This window comes from Dermacentor silvarum, chromosome 10, assembly GCF_013339745.2.
Source record: "Dermacentor silvarum isolate Dsil-2018 chromosome 10, BIME_Dsil_1.4, whole genome shotgun sequence".
Taxonomy (NCBI): Eukaryota; Metazoa; Arthropoda; class Arachnida; order Ixodida; family Ixodidae; genus Dermacentor; species Dermacentor silvarum.
Window position 1 is genome coordinate 28,242,497 of NC_051163.1, and position 18,857 is coordinate 28,261,353.

The following is an 18,857-nucleotide window of genomic DNA, read 5'->3' on the forward strand; positions in this document are numbered from 1 at the left end:
TACGGCAGGCTTCCGCCCGGCTCCCGCAACTTCTGTATTCCAGGTGCAGTCCGCGGAGCCCGTCAGATGGGGGTCCCCGCAGACTAGACATCGGGGCTGGCACTCGTGCCCCTCCTCGGGAGTGACCGATCCGCAGGATCGGCAGCGATCATCCCGCGGATTAGGGCACACATCCACCCTATGTCCCACTGTTCCACATAAGGTACAAGCTGGTGTTGTCTTCCGATAGAGGCGCACCGGCACAGCCTCTCCCCAGTAGAATACGTTGAACGGCACCTTGCGGCCCTCGAACGTTATCGCTGCCGCGTTCGACTGTCCTAACTTCCGCACACCCACCACGGGAGCATCTGGCGAGTAAATAGCTTCAGAAATATCTGCTTCCGACACCTTCTGATCCACTTGAATTACTCCACGGCACGTGTTGTCCGTCATCTTGAGGTAGACTTGCACCGCTTGCATTCGGCCGCCAATCCGCAGACTCTCGACAGCAAGGACGTTCCGAATGAACTGTGCGTCCCGAATTCCAACAATAATTAGGGGCGAAGCTCCTTATAGCGGCACCCGTTCGTCCCCGTCGTAGTAGGTAGCCACGTCTAGTTTTATGAATTGCTCAATAGATGGCGTTGTGTGTCCGTATATGTATGTATACCCATATATACATATATGTATACGTATAGTATAACCGGAAGCCGACTTCCGCTTCCGGTTCCACTTCCGTTTCTGCTTCCGGTTCCGCTTCCGGCTTCCGGAGAACACTTCCGGCGTTTTATGAAAACAACGGCGACGGCGACGCCGACGGCAGAAATCTGCTTTGGAGTGTCCATATAATTGCTATCGCAATAAAAAAATCCGAAAGTTGTGTCCGTAGCGCGGAATCGAACCAGGGACCCCTCGCTTCCGAACGCGCGGCGCTAACCACTACGCCACGAAGCGCACATAGACACACGCACCACGATGGCAATAAATACCCAACATTAACGAAAGGCCGCGTTTCTAGCGCGTTTCTAACGCGTTTGTGCTAGCGCGTTACGGCCCGTGTAAGAAGCTGGTGTAAGACGCTGTGGCCTCTCCGCCTTACCTTCAACGCGTTTCGAACGCGCTGCCCAAGGCGGTGGCAAGTCAAGTTCAAGTCGAGGAGCGTTTATGAATACGGGGGGTATACTCTCTCAGCAAACGCGGTGCACGTTCCGGCATGTGTAAATGGCTGCGTAAGACGCTGTGGCCGCTCCTCCTTACTAGAGAGTACTGCACGTTTCTAACGCGTTTGTGCTAGCGTCCCCTTAAGCGGGAGATCCGATGATTCCCTCCGGAGCTTCGCCCACTCATCATCATTCACCCCGTGGATATGCTGTGATTTTTTATGTTCTGATTCCACGCCGGCCAAATAGTGAGTGCCTGTGACGAGCTCGGGACCCCGGCAGCAGCATACATAGCTTCTCCGATTTGATTGCTGCCCTTGAAATTTGACAAATTGAGTGTTCCCCTGGGTTTACGACCGCAACAGCGTCTTCCGTACCAAATTTGGGCACCACCTTCGGTTTCCAACGCTTCGGTTGAAGCGTTTTGCCTGGCGTCGATGTGGTGACGTGGCCGTCCATAGCGTCCCCACCGCGCAACGCTTCCTGCTGTTTAGAGCTAGCGCGCGTCTCGGCCGCTCGCTGTTGTTCTTCTAACTTCTTCCGAATGACATATTCGGTGGCTTCATCGAATACTGGCTTCTTCGCAGGCTGTAGCTCCACTACTTGCATGCTTTCCGGGTCATAGCCTCGCGCAAGACTCATGGCAGCCGTGCCTAGTGCCGCGTCTGCGGCCCGGCGTCGTCGCTAGGTCTTAACAGCGGCGCCGGTGTGGTCGATGAAGTGCCGTAAAATCGCCAAAATGGGCCCACCTGGTTGAAGATGATATCTACGGGTCCCTGGTAACTGGTAACTCGGCAATGAACTTTTTTTACAGCGAAACTGTCTATGGTTAGGATCCCGGGATTATTTCGCGTCCGTCACGTCGACAGAAAACTCAAGTGGGCCAATACCGGTGGCAGTGCAAGGCCAGGAGCAATGGCTCATACAATGACCCATACCACCGTAAGGCAGAAGCGTGAAGCGAACACACAGCACAGTTTTCGTTTCAATACGAAACACACAAATAAGAAAAAAATGTGGTTGATCCCTCTTATATAGGAATTGGTATAGAACACGAAAGTGAAACGTGTCTTCACAGAAGTAGTGTAATGTTATTGCACATTGATATATAATGTCTATTGGTGTTTTGTGGCTAAAGCGCCCTTAGGCGTTGATGCACCCACGCTGACGCCTGGTGGCACGTCTCCTCCATCACGACTACCAACGTCGATGACCATGAGCAACCGTCGTGCATATGGAAGCTGCACTACGCTGCACACGCTAGCACAACGCGAAAGACGAAGCACGTAACTGACACACTAATACAACGCGCAAGACAAAGCACGTAACTGAATCGTCACCGAGTCAATCAGCGCGTACAGCGCGTCGTAATTGCAGCCTCCGCGATCAACTTCAGAAACATTTTCAGAGCTAATTGCGGAGGCCACGCTCCGCTGTGCTGAGTACGGTGAACGCCACCTACTTGGTAGTGCTTCTTGATGCCAGCGTCCCTTCGAATGCTGGCATCGAGGCGTCGTAGTGCTGAGACCACCGAAGCGTTCACTGTCGGTGCGCGTTAGTGTCATAATGCAGTACTTCTCTTTTCTGCTCGTAGGCGGCGGCACCGCCCCGAGCAAGAGCGCGGGTACACGGAGGAGTGTTAGATATATAAGGCGCGTCTGTGTAGCTCTCTGCAAATGCGTTTGTGGCGCAATGGGTTAAACGCTCGGCGATCTATCGTCGCGGACCGAGAGGTCGTGGGTTCGATTTCCAAATTTTGCATGTTTGTGGAACTTTTTCTTCTGGTTTCTTTCTTTGTATTATGTTCTATGACGTATTTCCGTGACGGAAATACGTCAGTGAAGTCTTGGTGGACCCCGGCATAAAACACTTTCGTGTGAAAAGCCGTAAAACCACCTGTTTGGTGACGAGGCGCGCGCACTTCCGCGTTGATCAATGTACGTTGCCGCCAATCCCTCGCCGGTGGTCGCTGTCGGACACTTTAACGTGGCAATCCCAAAACCGGGAACAAAGCAGTTGTTCACACCATTCGTGGAAAAGTTCGGCCTTAGTTACTTCAACGATCGGAGTCAACCAACTACCGTACACGGCTCACGCATCTATTTAACTTTGGCGAAAAACATTTCTCAAATAAGAATGCAAAACATCAGTGGGTATCATAGCGACCACTTAACAGTTGTAGAAGTCATTTCAAGGTAATAAATAAAATAACGGTTTTTGTAAACTGCATTGAAATGCCTGTTTTTGTCATATATCACTTTCAAGAGCAGTCTGTGTAATTGGGCACACATTATGGGATCGGTGTTAGACAAGTGGCCCTACATTAGGCTCAACATATACTGTACACAGCTTCGCTGGCCAACCACCTTCACAGGAGCGGATTGGCGGTGATTTTCTCTGGTATAGTGCCAGTAGGCACCACTCGTCAATAAAGGAATTTTCTTCTAATTTTTCGTTTCGCTATTCATGCTTTGCAAATTTATGAAGAAAGATAAATCGTGGAGAAGTAATAGAGTTCTTTTTTTGAGTTGGGAAACATTTTTGTTTCTTTTGCATGCCAACACGCAATTTCGTCTTGCTCGTATCACTTACATTCAGGCACGCGCCAGCTGCGCTCGCCGCTCTCTCAGTCTCTTTTGGCGACAAACTGGCTACGGTTGCAGATAACCGTCTGCATCTTCGCCAACCGTGAAACACGAAACCGTAGATAGATAACACCGAGAAGACGTCGCTGACAGTGTATTTTGGAGGAGCGGGGCGCCGATAACCAAACTTCCGTCTTTCGGAGTCTGTGGTGCCTTTGCCGTCCGGGCAGCTCGTTGGAGAGAACATTCTCGTAACGGTGAAAACAGTTACGAGAATGAGCCTGTCCGTGGCACTCGGTGGACTTTGGGTCTTGTGGCTATTCCTTGTACTTGTGGCGCCGACGTGAGTATTCTAAAAGCATCATTAGACTTTTGTTAAGAAATTTTATTTTATAGCAAATCTTTATTTTTTTGGTGACGTCCCCGCGGTGGTAGGCGTGTCGTGTGTGTCACCGAACAACGTGGGATGATACCGCGGAAGGTATAGTGAAAACTAGGCCGATCCTGGTGGCCTAAGTAATCAATGATGGCAACATGGTCGACCGATCTTGGACAGCAGAGTACGGTATGCGGTAGTGCCAGAGCTTTCAGGCAAACCTTTGATTGCGAACGCCCCCGCGTTTGTCGACCGCGGCTGCTCATGATGATAGCTTACCGAATCGTTGAATGATTCACGTCGCGTAGCACGCTCGAAGGCATGTGCGCGCGGGGCAGTTTTCAGTAGTTCGCAGACGCAAGAATGAAACGGGCGAAAAATAGCCAACCTTACCATCACCCTTCGCACGAAGCTTCTCCCGGCATGCACCTCTGATGTTCACCGTTCTTCCCCCAACAAACATCAAACTTCGGCTTCCTGCTGGTGACGTAACTGTGTCGACTTCCCACAGTGTACATTTGCGCTAACTGCTGCTGGCATTTCGACATAGCTTGCGAACAGTGAAGTACATAAACGTAAACATTGCGTGACATTTGATGGGTGACCGGTGCGGGGTGTATACACGTTGCGCCAACAGGCAACTCGAGCAGTATTAAAGCGAAGCTTTGTTTACCCCGCCATCTTACGCTGGGGCTGGCTGGTGGTTGCGGGTCTCTTGCACGATGGACCGAGCCCGGAGACAGTGCAGGCCGGTACCAGATAAAGTGCTAGCCGAGGCCTCCTGCGGCAGCAGCCGATATATGTAGGGAAGACGTAAAGGTCCAACGCAAACACACCACCGTCGTCGTCCCGATTCCAGCGTCATTTCATCGCCTACATTTCTTCGTCATCATTATTTGTACCCAGGTCAATGCTGCGTCGTCATCGTTCCCTCATGGTCATTGCGTCGTCGTCGGGTAGTAACCATCAATTCATTGTCGCCATTCCATGGTCATCATGCTTTAGTCATTATCTCATCGTCATGACGTCATTTGTCACACCATTGTCGTCCTTCTGACGTCATTTTGCCGCCACAATTTCGGTCACGTGCTCTAGCCGCCGTCACGCCACGGATGTGGCTCCGTTATTGAGCATGCCATTGTTGTCCTGTTCATGCCATCGTTGTCATTACAACGCTTTCATTCCGTCGCGTCATACGCATAATATCCGCATGTGGGAGGGTCAGAATTTTGCGTTAAACGAGGCGTTTCCCAGCGAACATATCTCTCAATCTGTCATGTGATCGTTTGCATTGACGTCATCGCGGCCGCCATGTTGAGGTGTACAAAACAAGAAATGTGGCAGCGCACAGACACGCCCTACGCCGAGCGACAAATCGATAACCGTGATAATCTGCTGAAAAACGGTGACCGTCAAAAAAAAAAAAAAAAAAAAAAAAAACCCTGTACATGTGATAATATGGTACTGTGACATTAATGTGGCCATCAGGTTCGAGTACTAGCACCGTCAGAAGCTGCCTTCGTGTGGTCACGGGAATACTGTATATAATTTAATCAGTCTTTAAACTGCTTGCGCGTTTCGCAAGCAATGAAAGATTCGCTTAAACCGGTTCCCCAAAATCGTGAGATCCATGTACTTATTTAAAGAGAACATTCTTTGCATCTTCCCACCAGTTGGACCGTTGGCGGATGCTGTCCGTAATGTTGCGCGATGGGCCACGAAGGGTCACGGTTCGATATATCTTTGCTGGTCACGTGTTAGCGGTGGTTGTCTAGTGGGCTTTGCTAATTACGTTCGTTTAGAACACGTGGTTTAGAGCATGAGAGCCCGTCGTTTTGTACACGCAAATGGAACTGCGTGGACACGCAGCGAAGAATGACTTCGCAACGCGAGTGCACACGGGAATACAGGCGGCGTCGGTGCTGCAGAGCGATGAGACAGTAGCGGAAAGGGGCAATGTTTTACGAGTGCGAATGCGCACTTTGCGCAGACCGAGCCCGGTTCGATGTCGCGGTGGTGTGTGCAGTGGACTCCGGTTTGTGTCTCTGCATTGTTGGAGCGCCTGGATTTCACGCTGAGCAACACGTTTTCGTGTGAAAATGCGTGTCCGACTTCGTCGTGTGGTCTACATTTGGAAACCGATGCTAAATAAGAACAGCGTTCTTTGCGCACGCGAAAGCTAGGGAGCTTCGCTTAAACCGGCTCCCATAGTGCTTGGGATTTGCAAAAGTTTTTGTTTGTTTTACAGCAGAGTGCTTCAACGCTTGCTTGAGATCCACTTTAATCATTTCAGCTGTCTTTCAAGGTTGACTATTTAAAATGTAGTGTGTGGTGTTGCGACGCGTGAGGCCTAATTTGGACAAGGCAGAAAGGGATACTTATGTGCCAGTCTATATATACAGGCGTTTGATTCAGTAGAGATACCAGCATTCATGGAGGCGTTGTGTAATCCAGGAGTACAGAAGGCATGCGTGAATATCTTGGGAAATATCTACAAAGGCTCAACAGCTATTCAGCTCGTTTCTGCACAAGAAAAGTGGAAAGTTGCCTATCAATAAAGGGGCCACGCAATGAGACACAATCTCTCCAATGCTATTCACAGCATGCTTAGAAGAAGTATTTAAGCTATTAGACTGGGAAGACTTAAGAGTGAGGTTCAACGGCGAAAATCACAACAACCTTCGGTTTGCAGATGACATTGTCTTGTTCAGCAACAGTGGGATGGATTGCAACAAAGGATTGAGGTCTTTAACGGAGAAAGTGTACCAGTAAGGTTGAAGATTAATATGCAGAACGACAAAGGTAATGTTCAATAGCCTGGCAAGGGAAGAAGAATTCATGGTCGCCAGTCAGCCTTTAGCTTCTGCGCAGAAACACGTTTATCTAGGCCATTTACTCACAGGTGACCCTGATCATGAGAAGGAAATTTACAGAAGAATAAAACTGGGTTGGAGTGCATACGGCAGGCTTTACCAAAATCCCGACTGGGAGCTTACCACTGTCGTTGAAAAGAAAAGTGTACAATCATTGCATTCTACCAGTGCTAACATATGGGGCAGAAACTTGGAGATTAACAAAGAATCTTGAGAACAAGTTAAGAAACGCGCAAAGAACGATGGAATGTATTCGTATTCTGGAAGTACAGACTGCCTAAATTAGGTTTTGTAGCATAAAACCAAGCTGTCGCTTAAACATCATCAGTAGCCTCTCGGCTAAGGTGGTTACTGCGCAAGGTACACTTCAGAAATACCGGAAATGTGCATTGCACATGAATTAGACTCAATGCCATGGGTTCTCAGAACTTGTTCTATAGTCAAACGACCGACACTTACGAACGTACTTACAAATACTTGATGTAATATTAACGCAATACCGAGGGAGAAAAAGGAAACCGAGGGGCCTGATTTTTGGTCGTCACAACCACATAAGCCCAACAGATAATGAAGCCAAGACAGAGTGGGGTATTTTGCCCTTCACTTTCCACGCCAATAGCCAATCTTTCTACAGAAAGATTAAATTGGAGTCTTCAAGAATATATTTCACCAGTCTACACTTGCAGTTGCTTTTTAATGCCGACTAAGCAGTTACACTCTTGGGACAGTTTGCACCCTTTGCAACTTATCTTGTCCTCAAACAATAATCAGCTATACTGCATTCTTTCCATTTATTTTATGCTGCGCGCATAGTACTTCTAGGTCATGAACGGCATGTGCATTATCAGCGTGACAAAGCATTCTTGATAAAAATGAAATCGAAAAGTTTTCAAAGAAGGAAATGCAAAAAACACGGATGACGTTATATGGGGACAAGATACCTCCCAAAGGGTGTAAATTTTTTTGCGTAGTTGCTGCAGAAAAGCAAAAAAAAAGAGAAATAAAATAAAATACGAAATACGCAGACAAAGCTGCATGGTCATAGCTCCCAGAGAAGTGAGACCTGGAGTGGAGGAGACGATTGTGGTCTTCAACCGGGAGTCGCCAAATGACGTCACCCTAACCCTACAGGATTACCCGAAGAGACAGCACACGATCTTCCGAGACACCATCAGCCTCGGTGAAGGTAAGCCCTATAACAAAATGATTATTAAAAGAAGAGGGGAGGGTGTTAGAAGCAGACTTCAGTGTCCTTTTGATTACCTCAACCCAGTCACTGTGCATAGCAGTATAGCGCGAAAGCCCCGGGTGAAGCTTTCAATACTCCCGTCCTGTGCTGAACCTTCCCGTAGCGGCATGCAGCACTAACAGTGGGAGCCTGCATCAAGTTTCGTGCTATACTCCTTTCTTGCTTCACGTCCACCGTGCCAAAGCCCTTTCCTGCCTTCTCCGCACCGTTCTGCGCAGTACTAGGTAATCTGCTCAGCCGAGGAGGTACACGTTCAGCCTGTTTCCTGGCTTATAAAGATTCTGGCAATGGAAGGTGGATGTGGAGCACTGGTACGAGCGTCCCCTACTGTGGCGTGCCTCATAATCAAATCTGCGCAAAACCCCAGAATTAAAGTCAATGAAGCACTGGTTGGATTCCCTACACAACACCGCTATTTTATTGCGAAGCTTCCTACGCAAAGGCTGCACTTCGTGCAAGACCGCAGGAGTGTACCAGGAGCCATTCAGCTGCGGCAAGTCGAAGGTCGCATGGCCAAAATGGCAGGTACAATACATCAACAATAAGCTGAGCGAACATGATTTGTCTTTGTCCAAATCGGCACGCTCCCACTTGACATGCCACTGCTGTAGTTGTACGTGGCTGATGTACTTACGAACAACCGCATTGCGTCTAAGACAAGCGGCAAATGAATCGAGAAATTGTACAGGTGATGCATATTAAAAAGATAGGAGACGCTTGTGTCAATCTGGCAACTATTTCATTAACAGAAATAGAATTCGCGCACATTTTCAGCCCGTGTCGTGGGATCGACTGATAGTAAAGTCTAGACGGTGCATGTTTGCAATGCTTGATTACGTATTTGACATGATGTTAATTTCACTACCAGGTAGCGCTTGTAGTACACATAATGTTCCTTCAATAAAAATACCAGTTGAGAGGTTGCGCTCGTGTCATCCACTCCTTTCCTTCGTCGTGCGTTTTGTACGCAACCCAAGGATGAATTTGGCCCACTCTGTTCTCTATGCAATAACTCAATGAAACATCAAATGGTACCTGAATAACCTCATCGCAAGAAATATGCTCCCTCAAGCACATAATTCCTCTGTTAAAACGAAGCTTTTTACGCCGTCTTTCCCGGGGTTCATTGTGTTTGATCGCTCGGTTGGTTTCTCGCCGGGCAAAGTGGGCCTATCTTGGAGACAGTGCAATAGTAAAGTGTGCTGATCCTGGAGACCGGGGAATAGTAAAGTGAGCCGATCCTGGAGACAGGGCAATAGTAAAGTAGGGTAATCCTGGAGAGGGGGCAATAGTAAAGTGAGGCGATCCTGGTGCCAGGCGATAGTCAAGTGCGCCCATCCTGGAGACTGGAATAGTCAAGTGTGCCCGTGGTGGAGACGGGGCAATAGTCAAGTAGGCCGATCCTGGAGACAGAGCAATGTAATGCTGACCGATCCTGGAGACAGGGCAATAGGCAAGTGCGCCCATCCTTGAGACGGGCAATAGTGCAGCAGGCCAATCCTGGAGGCGGGGCAATAGTAAAGCGGGCCGATCCTGGAGACTGTATTCAGCGGTCGCGAGAATCGTATGGTGGGGGGTCTCCGTTTCTTGATTTCTTTCAGAGCAGACCCGCCGTGGTTGCTCAGTGGCTATAGTGTTGGGCTGCTGAGCACGAGGTCACGGGATCGAATCCCGGCCACGGCGGCCACATTTCGATGGGGGAGAAATGCGAAAACACCCGTGTACTTAGATTTAGGTGCACGTTAAAGAACCCCAGGTGGTCGAAATTTCCGTAGTCGCCTAAGACGGCGTGCCTCATAATCAGATCGCGGTTTTGGCACGTAAAACCTCATAATTAAATTAATTAATTATTCTTGCAGAGCAGACACGTAATTGCTATTTTGAAAAACACTGTGCAGAAGCTGGACAGCGGTATAGGAACTAACCGCTTCAAAAAAACCTCGCTTCGCATAGATTTCAAGGTGTGCGTTAGGCCTGCAGAATGTTTTTTCTTAAATGTATTAGGGTCGTTCGAAATTGTTGTGGATGGGCAAACAAGTTCAGCCCATTTTGTACCTAAAATGTGCTGTTCGCAGTAAAATGTAAGAGACGTAGATCTTCTTTACGCCGCAGTTTTAGGCCTTCCGTGAACGTACTGGCGTTCACGGAATACTGGGACATAGGAGATGTGTGGATGTATGTGGTAGCAGTAGTGCTTGTAGCGTCATTTCGTGGCGCTTTGTTTCACGCCTTTGTAGTGTGGAACTTTTCAGCGAGTCAGATTACCATAACTAGAACAGAGTCAGGCGCAGAATGTACTGAATCACGTTGCTTTGGACCATGGGCTCACTGGTTGAACCATTGAAGGCTACAAAAGCACTGTTGCGATCCTTCAAGTCAGCCGGACGGAGCGATCGTGTGCGATACAGCGTTCAGGGTGCTAATACGTCAGTACCTACAAAACACATCAACTCTTTACTTTGACTTGTTCTCTTATTACAGCGTAAGCAGTTATGGGCTCATTCCAATAGCTGTTTCGGTTCGCGATGGTGTCCGCCGCCGCCGCCGCTGGTGAATGTAACCGCTATCGCCGTAAATGCGAAAAAAAGTATCCGGTCTTTGCCGGGATTGAACCCGGGCCTGCTGCGCGGGAGTCGGATACTCTACCACTGAAACACGCAAGCGCTTACTGTCCGGCAGCGGAAAAATGCCCTATAAGCGCGCCCAAGGCTGGCGCGCAAGTGCATACGACCCGAACCTCCGCCAGTATGGTGGCGCTATCTAGGTAAGGCACTTGAAAACGCAGCGTGTGCAGGCGCAGACGACGAGATGCGATTCAGACGAGGCGCACAATCAACGCGATACCGAGCTGCCCGAGCCTCCGCCAGTATGGTGGCGCCATCTAGTTAAGGTGCCTGCAAACGCAGCGTGCCCGACATGTAAGTTACATATAGCAATTGCATGCTGCACGTAACTGGACCTGTTCACTCAAGCAGGCTAGGCGACTATTTGCCACCAGTCTGTTTTGAAGATTCCAATAAACAATCATCATCATCATCATCATCATCATCATCATCATCATCATCAATCAACAACAACAACAACAACAACAACAACAACAACAACAACAACAACAACAACACAACAACAACAAAAAAATGTCACAGTTTCGCCCTAAGGGCGAAGCAATGAATGCGATAGCAACACAGCAATGTCATACGAAGTAAGGTGAGCGGCTTTGGTAACAATATGAATTGTAGTAAACATGAGCTGATTAAGTAAGCAGGTGTGCTGCGGCGTAAGTAGACCGACATGAAGAGAGACTCGATGACCACGAGAAGGCGCGTGTGAAACGGTGGTGTTGATGAGAAGCGCTTCCGTGGGCAGCGCGCGTGCGAAGGGACACACCTGTAGCGCTGCACTGCCGATCCGGGCAGCATTACATGTGTAGCGTGCGTTGGAAAATGTGACCCGACTATTACTAACTGAATGAACAAGCGTGGTGTGAGCGCGCACAAACAAACATGAAGAGATCACACTGAATGACTGCAGACGACTGTCAAAACGCTGGCAGCAAGCATACGCCGCTGCGGGCGAAGGTACGTGCGGTCTATCGCATCAACAGGAACTGAGCCGCGAATGCACGGCTCATAAAGGTCAGAGCCGTGTGGAGATAAGAGACGGTGCGGCGAGCGACGAGCGCGGTTGTTGGCAGAAGAAAAGTGCGCCCCACCCCCCCCCCCCCCCCCCGCTTCCTCCGGCGCTGGCTTCCCGCTTCCTTGCTTGCGCGCGGGAGAGATAAGAGACCGTGCGGCCGAGCGACGAGCGCGGTTGTTGGCACAGTAGAAGTGCCCCCCCCCCCCCCCCCCCCCCCCGCTCCCTCCGGCGCTGGCTTCCCGCTTCGTTGCTTGCGCGTGGGGGATTGAGTGCGTTCGCTCTCCGTGATAGCGTGCGTCGCAGCACGCTTGCGCTCGGGCATACGGCGCGCGGTGAAGATCTTATCTATACGGAACCTCACGGCGACGGCGACGACGACGGCGACGGCGACGGCTACGGCGACGGCGACGGCGACGCCGACGGCAGAAATCCGGTTGAAGTGTCCATATAATTGCTATCGCAATAAAACGTATGGTGCCACGAATCAAGGAGTGCGAGGGGTGCGATGCGTATTCTGGACACCTCTTTGGTACAAGTTATGGCGTCTCCTCGCAAGGTGCGAATCGCTGCTGAAGAAGCGAATCGTAGAGCTACGTGCGCGGCTACAACCAGGCTTAATCGGGCTCAGCAGACTGCTGTGCAGAGAGAATTAGAAGCCGCAGCTCGCCGTCGACGCCGGGCGGACAGTTTAAATCGTTCTCGTCAAAACGAGGCGAAGAGACGAGGAGCTTGATCTCGCCGGAAGCTGGCGACAGGTGGCGTGCCATTCGATCTAGTTTCGATGTTTTATCAACACTAACCAGAAGGGGTGCTCATAAAATTCATATATCCATCTATCCTTCCATCCATCCGACCGCCCGTAATTCTTGTTTCTGAAATCGACAGTGGTCACATGATTGTAAGCATATGCTTTGTTTGCTTTCCTGTTGCATGTGCGTTTTATTGGTGGCATGAGCACCCAGTGACACTCTTGTTTCTTGCGCAGCAACTTCTGGTTTGTCACAGAGGTGGGGCGAAATTAAAGATAAATGATAGAAAATAAGAACAGGTACGTATCTGTGGTTCTCCTTATGGTAGATGACAGATATGACATCAGGTCACATTTTTAGTAGAGAGCTAATTAAGTGTAACGAATAATTAGAAACAATTAAGGAAAGTCCAATTGCCGTACACTTATAATCACACATTCATACACTTTAGATACCCACCGCATCAGTACAGGTTCGCGTGAAACTCCAAGACCAGAAGTGACGTCATCAGTGACGTCACACTTAAACCAGGGGTACCCGCTCATTAATAATTAAAATAAAAAAGGTAATTAGAACTACACACCACCTGACACAGTGTGCACGCCTGCCTAACACAGCGGAGGGGTGACGTCACTCCCTCCTCGCTCTCGCTTCTCCTATCCCGGCGCGCACCTGCTCCGTCGCTCGCTCGCTCGCGCCAGCTGCGCGACGGCGCTCATTACATGCCCCCACGTCAGCGGCGGAGGGGCGCTTAATGTGCGCTTCGCGCGCCGTCCGCTAGGGGGCTACGCGTCGCGCCATCCTCGCCCTCCTTCGCTCCCTCGCCTGCTCCTCTGTGCGTGGCGGTTTGCCGACAGTTCCGTTCGCTCGCTCCTCCGAGTTCGCTTTCCCACCCTGCACCAGGGTACACCAACGCCGAGGTGTGAGTGCCAGTAGCAGACACCTAAGTCAAGGACTAGGGTCGTTTCTATTTTTTTAATTATGTAATAAAGAAACACGTGTAATGGGGTTTATTGACGATTCAGAAACGCGACCGTCTCAGTTGAGCGTCGGACACCGAGAGCGCGAGCCCGTCTTCGTTGGCGGGCCGATGATGATAGTGCGTCCACTGGGCGCCAGTCTTCTTCGCTACAACTGCCCCCTGGAGAAGAAGGAGCCATCCTGGCGACTCAAGGAGAGGAGAGGACAAGGGGGTCGTAATAGGGTTTAAGTCTCTGACGTGGACTGTCTCGCGTCCACGACGCCTCAAGTCAGTAGATGGCGTTAGCGGCTCGACGACGTAGTTGACCGGCGTCGTCTGTTCAACGACGCGGTAGGGACCGTGGTATTGAGCGAGGAGTTAAGAGCATAGACCAGGGGTGCTTGAAGGTATCCACAGCCAGACTAGTGAGTCCGGCTGGTAGGTGCAGGGAGGTCGGTCATCATCGCGACGGAATTTTCGGAGACTCTGGTCTTCCGCCGTGAACGAACGGGCCAGCTGACGGCATTCCTCGGCATACTTGGAGGCTTCAGACAGAGGCGTGCCCTCTGATGGGTCAGGCCGGTAGGGGAGAATGGTGTCGAGCGTACATGTAGGTTCACGGCCATATACGAGAAAGAATGGCGAAAATCCCGTTGTGGCCTGTGAAGCGGTATTATAGGCGTACGTAACATATGGCAAAACGAGGTCCCAGTTGGTATGATCCGATGCCATGCATCGCACCTCCACCAAATATGTAATGGGGTTTATTGACGACTCAGAAACGCGACCGTCTCAGTTGAGCGTCGGACACCGAGAGCGCGAGCCCGTCTTCGTCGGCGGGCCGATGATGATAATGCGTCCACAGGGCGCGCCAGTCACACATGGCGCCAGTCTTCTTCGCTACACACGCAACAAACTCAGTGGCTGCTACTGCCGGCGCGTGGTTGTGTCGTTCATTCTCTCTGTGTATGTGTCCTGTCATCGTAGTTTTTCCCCCTGTAAACCATGTACAAACCAACCCATATGAACACATTTCTGAAGGCACCTGAGCATGTCCGGTACATGAAGCGGAGTTTCGTAACTGGTATCATTGAAGTACAGTGTTTTTTTTTTACGTTAACACGTGCTCGTACTATGCAGGAGAGTCCAGAGTGGTGCGCATTTGGATTGACCCGGACAAGCTGGACACTGACCAGTTTCGTTGGGGCCGGCGTCATTACGTGTCCTTAATGGTCGCGTGCGGCCAGGTGTACACGAAGGAGGCCCGTCTACCTGTGAGCAGCAGGAGCGGATACCTGCTTCTACAGAGCGACAAGCCCATCTACACTCCCAGGCAGACAGGTGAGCGCTTACACCACATTATAGAAACAAAAAGAATGTATATATATATATATATATATATATATATATAATTCAAGGGACACTTAGTTATCCCTACGTGGATGAATGCAAAAACATTGCAACCACCAAAGGTCGTGGATTCGATCGAGTGGCTTAATTAACGCTATCTTAATTAGCTGTGCCCCAATTAACGTTTTATTAATTGACGTCATCAACTGCCTCGATTAACTGCGTCTGTATTGTGATGATAAATTGATAAATTTATCAAAGAAATGATAAATTAATGGAAATTAAAGTGGATGAAAAAAACAACTTGCCGCAGGTGGGGGAATGTTCCCCCGTCTTCGCATTACGCGTGCGAGGCTCTTACCACTGAGCTACCGCGACCCCGTTTCCCCATCCAATTTCTGGGGCATTTATATTTTACTACTGCCAGCCCTCACAAACCTTGGGGGCGGATGAGGAACATCCTTTCTGCCGCACGCGTCAATATATATATATATATATATATATATATATATATATATATATATATATATATATATATATATGCAGGGTGTCAGAACCATCATGCACCAAGATTTAAATATATGCAAATGCTACGTAGCTGGACAGAACCCAGGTAACGTTATTTGTCGTCACTTGGGGATACTCATAGTAATTTTTGCATTCCGCCTTATTACATAATTAGTCTTAATTTATCAACTTCTTAAATATTGTAGTTAGATAAAAATGTTAATGTGAAAATTGTGGAGCAGCAGGGAAAACTCTTCATACAGCTTTCTGTTGCTCAATACGTGCTACATAAAAGTGTTTTTCCGAGCGTAAAAGAAGCCCGCGAACACGCGAAAAATTGACGCGCGACTGGCCGCTCGAGGCACGTTGCGTGTATTCGCGGCGAAAACCACGATTTGATTATGAGGCACGCCGTAGTGGGGGGATTCCGGAATAATTTTGACAGACAGGGGAATCTTTCGCGTGCTCCCAATGCACGGGACACGGGCGTGTTTGCATTTCGCCCCCATCGAAATGCTTTCGCCGCGGCCGAGATTCGATCCCGCGACCTCGTGCTTATAGCCGCTAAGCCAGCGCGGCGGGTGAGATTTAATATTCTCTCTCACATGTAGCTAATTTCATTCAAATCGGTCCAGGCGTTGTGTCATCAAAACATTTCTGCGTTTTACATGTAATAAAATAGGCGGCATCGGAGTTGGACTCGAGCTTAACCTTCCTCTTAAGCTCGGGTCCTTGAGCACATTGAGCAAAGTGTTTGTAATGATGCTCAAATTTAAAGCAGTTTTGAAACTATCGTTTTTTTTTTCTAGCCCATTTCCGAGCGATCGCCGTCGGAGAGGACCTGGTCCCTACTGCAGGAGAACTCAAGCTGCAGATCATGGTGCGAAATTTATTTTATTTGGTCTACTTGACGACGTCAAGAATGTTGGCACATTTCTTCGCTGGTATCGCGACAATATTTGACTGCCTAGGCTCTAGCGGACGTACAGAGGTCACGAAGATGTAAGCAAATGACAACATACGCACACATATAGCACAACGATGAGCCCTTTGGGTCAGAGCGCTTGAGTGGGTGAGCAACATAGTGTACTCAACGAGGCATTTGGAACGATTTGCACATTAGGTGTTCAGGCAAAGCGAACAAGCACTTTAAGAAAGGAATGGAATATCCAAAGTCATAATCAGTCACAAATGTAGGGACACTTGCACAATGAATCGAGAAAGAGCAAGCAAACAAAAGGTGTATGCTCAAAAATACACATATTGTGAATAAATGTACTAGCCTCATTGAAAGACACCACATCCTCCACATGTGCAGCATCCGTAATCCTATGTGGTACTGTAGGATCCTGTTTGAGAGCCTGTGTAATCCTGTATATACGCATATGACCATATACGATTGTTGGACGGGGCGTGCGAGTCATTTTCAGTGGGAAAAAATAGGCAAAGGCAAATAATGAAACATCAATAGAAAGAAAAAAAAAGTGCTGGAGATAGGGGTTCGTCAAAATGTTGCGCTCATTTTTAAAATATTCCTCCCTGGCGGGTCGTGGCAAAAAAGAAGCCGGCCCCTCCTCTCAGATGTTCCAGAAGGCAGGTGAGCATGGTCGCTTGCGAGTGCTGGTCGAGTGAACGGGAGATCACCTGTGCAGGTCGCTTCCTCGCGCGAAGGCCTCACAACATTTGATTTGCTCCTATCTCGGCTACTACTGAACACAATGCGACGCAATGCTCACTGGACAACACTTTAAAACTTGAAATGCATAACCAAAGTGTCCGGTGGGGCCGGGTGTGGAGTCGTTTAAACGTGTCGAAAAGATGCTTATTGACACGGAAGGAAAAAGGGGCCCCTAGTCTGTGGCTTCAAACATGAAACACCGAAAGAAACTTAGGCTTCAATATAAACTATTTGTAGTTTTACACACATAAACTCTCGACATCTGCATTTTTATGACATCGCACATACGTTCGGACGCTCGGGCTTGTTGCACCCAATGCAGGCCTCTAGAATTGCGTGGAGTCCGCCTTTATCATGATTAGACAACCGCGATGCGGAACAGACGGCGCGGGGGGGTGGAATCTTGTTCACCAAGCTTATCTAACTTAAGAGCGTTTCTCCACTGGTAGCCGTTCGAGCGCCCTGCCACACTCGCGAAAGATATCCGGGACTGGTACCTCGACAAGCAAACAGCTTAGGCCGACGGCCATGGGGCGGACGGCATTTGCGAAAGTTTTGACAAGCTCCTCTGTTACCGAGTTCACGGATGTTGCGGCAATGGATATGGCAAATCCGTTAGGCAGAAATCCTCAAGGTGATGGAAAGTTTCGCGAAAGCGAAATATGGTCGTTCATCTCGCGGATTTCCGCAGGATTGATTCACAGTATTCGTTGTTACGCGCGCTTCGCCTTGTAGACTAATTCGGCCTCTCTCTTTGGGTGACCTTCCAGCTTCCGTATTAACTCAGATGGTGGACCGATCACCCCCGAAAAGCGTTGGTAGCAGGTTATATCTCCGGACCAGGACAAATGTCTATTCCCTGCGAAACTTTATTTCTGAGAAACCCGTATGCGTTTCCGTTGTAGCATCGTGTGACTTTTAGGTAGATGAGAATATTTCATCTTCACGAAAGTTTTCGTTCGTAAGAACTGCCTAAGAAGTCCGCTGTCACGATTGGCCAGTGCCCGTTTTTACGAGTCTTTGTTACTTAAAAATAATCGGTGGACACGGACCCAAATCTTTCAGCAATGTCAAGAGAAGAAGTGAGCGCCGATGAAATAATGCGACAATTGAACCCACCGGAGCGTGCACAAACCATGGCTGAAGCAACGTACCACTGCGAGATTATCAACCTTATCAATCAGCCGTATAGACCTAGCATGTCGATTAGTAAAGCCTCCGTTATTGTTCATTCGGTGTTAAGGTAGGGTTAAGTGTTAGTGTTAGAGTTAATCCCACGCACACCCTTCCATGGCACGGCGAAGATAAAAAAAAAGTTCAGTGCCAGTCCACTCTGTGAAGGTGGATAACCAGCGGTAAACTGTATATATGGTGATAAACTATATTGATTTAAATAAAGACACATTCCGCATGAAGTGTCAGCTTCTACCATCTTTATTCTTTTGCCACTTAGGTCACCATAGCTTTGTCGTCATTATGGTAGACGGCCATGGGTTCTGTAACAACGCTGGAAAGGTTCTTCGCGAACGTCAAGTATGCGCGGAACTGATGACGTGTGGTTGGGTCACCGATGTTTGTATAGCACTGGATACCGAACCTTTCCAACAGAAACGCCAAGAACCACTTTCCGTCTGGCTGAGACGGACGGTTGGTCGAGCCGTCGTTCTTCGTGGCATGCTATTTTTCTTCGGTCCGCACAATACGTGGACTACCCAATACGCGGACTAGCCAGAATGCAACTCAGATAACGTGCC

The 18,857-nt window shown here is 49.1% G+C and overlaps 1 protein-coding gene across 4 annotated transcripts in view; it reads left to right on the forward strand.

The window, feature by feature from the left end:
• Window positions 1-18,857, forward strand: part of LOC119431007 (complement C3) — a 122,118-nt gene that overhangs the window by 14,753 nt on the left and 88,508 nt on the right. For 2 of the 4 annotated variants that reach the window (XM_049657795.1, XM_049657797.1), the window contains exons 2-4: window positions 7,999-8,159; window positions 14,709-14,909; window positions 16,235-16,305. In XM_049657795.1, coding sequence (XP_049513752.1) covers window positions 7,999-8,159; window positions 14,709-14,909; window positions 16,235-16,305 — 433 coding nt within the window. Of the gene's footprint in view, window positions 1-3,939; window positions 4,068-7,998; window positions 8,160-14,708; window positions 14,910-16,234; window positions 16,306-18,857 lie in introns of those variants that run through there. The other 2 variants (XM_037698478.2, XM_049657796.1) reach the window with 2 other exon arrangements.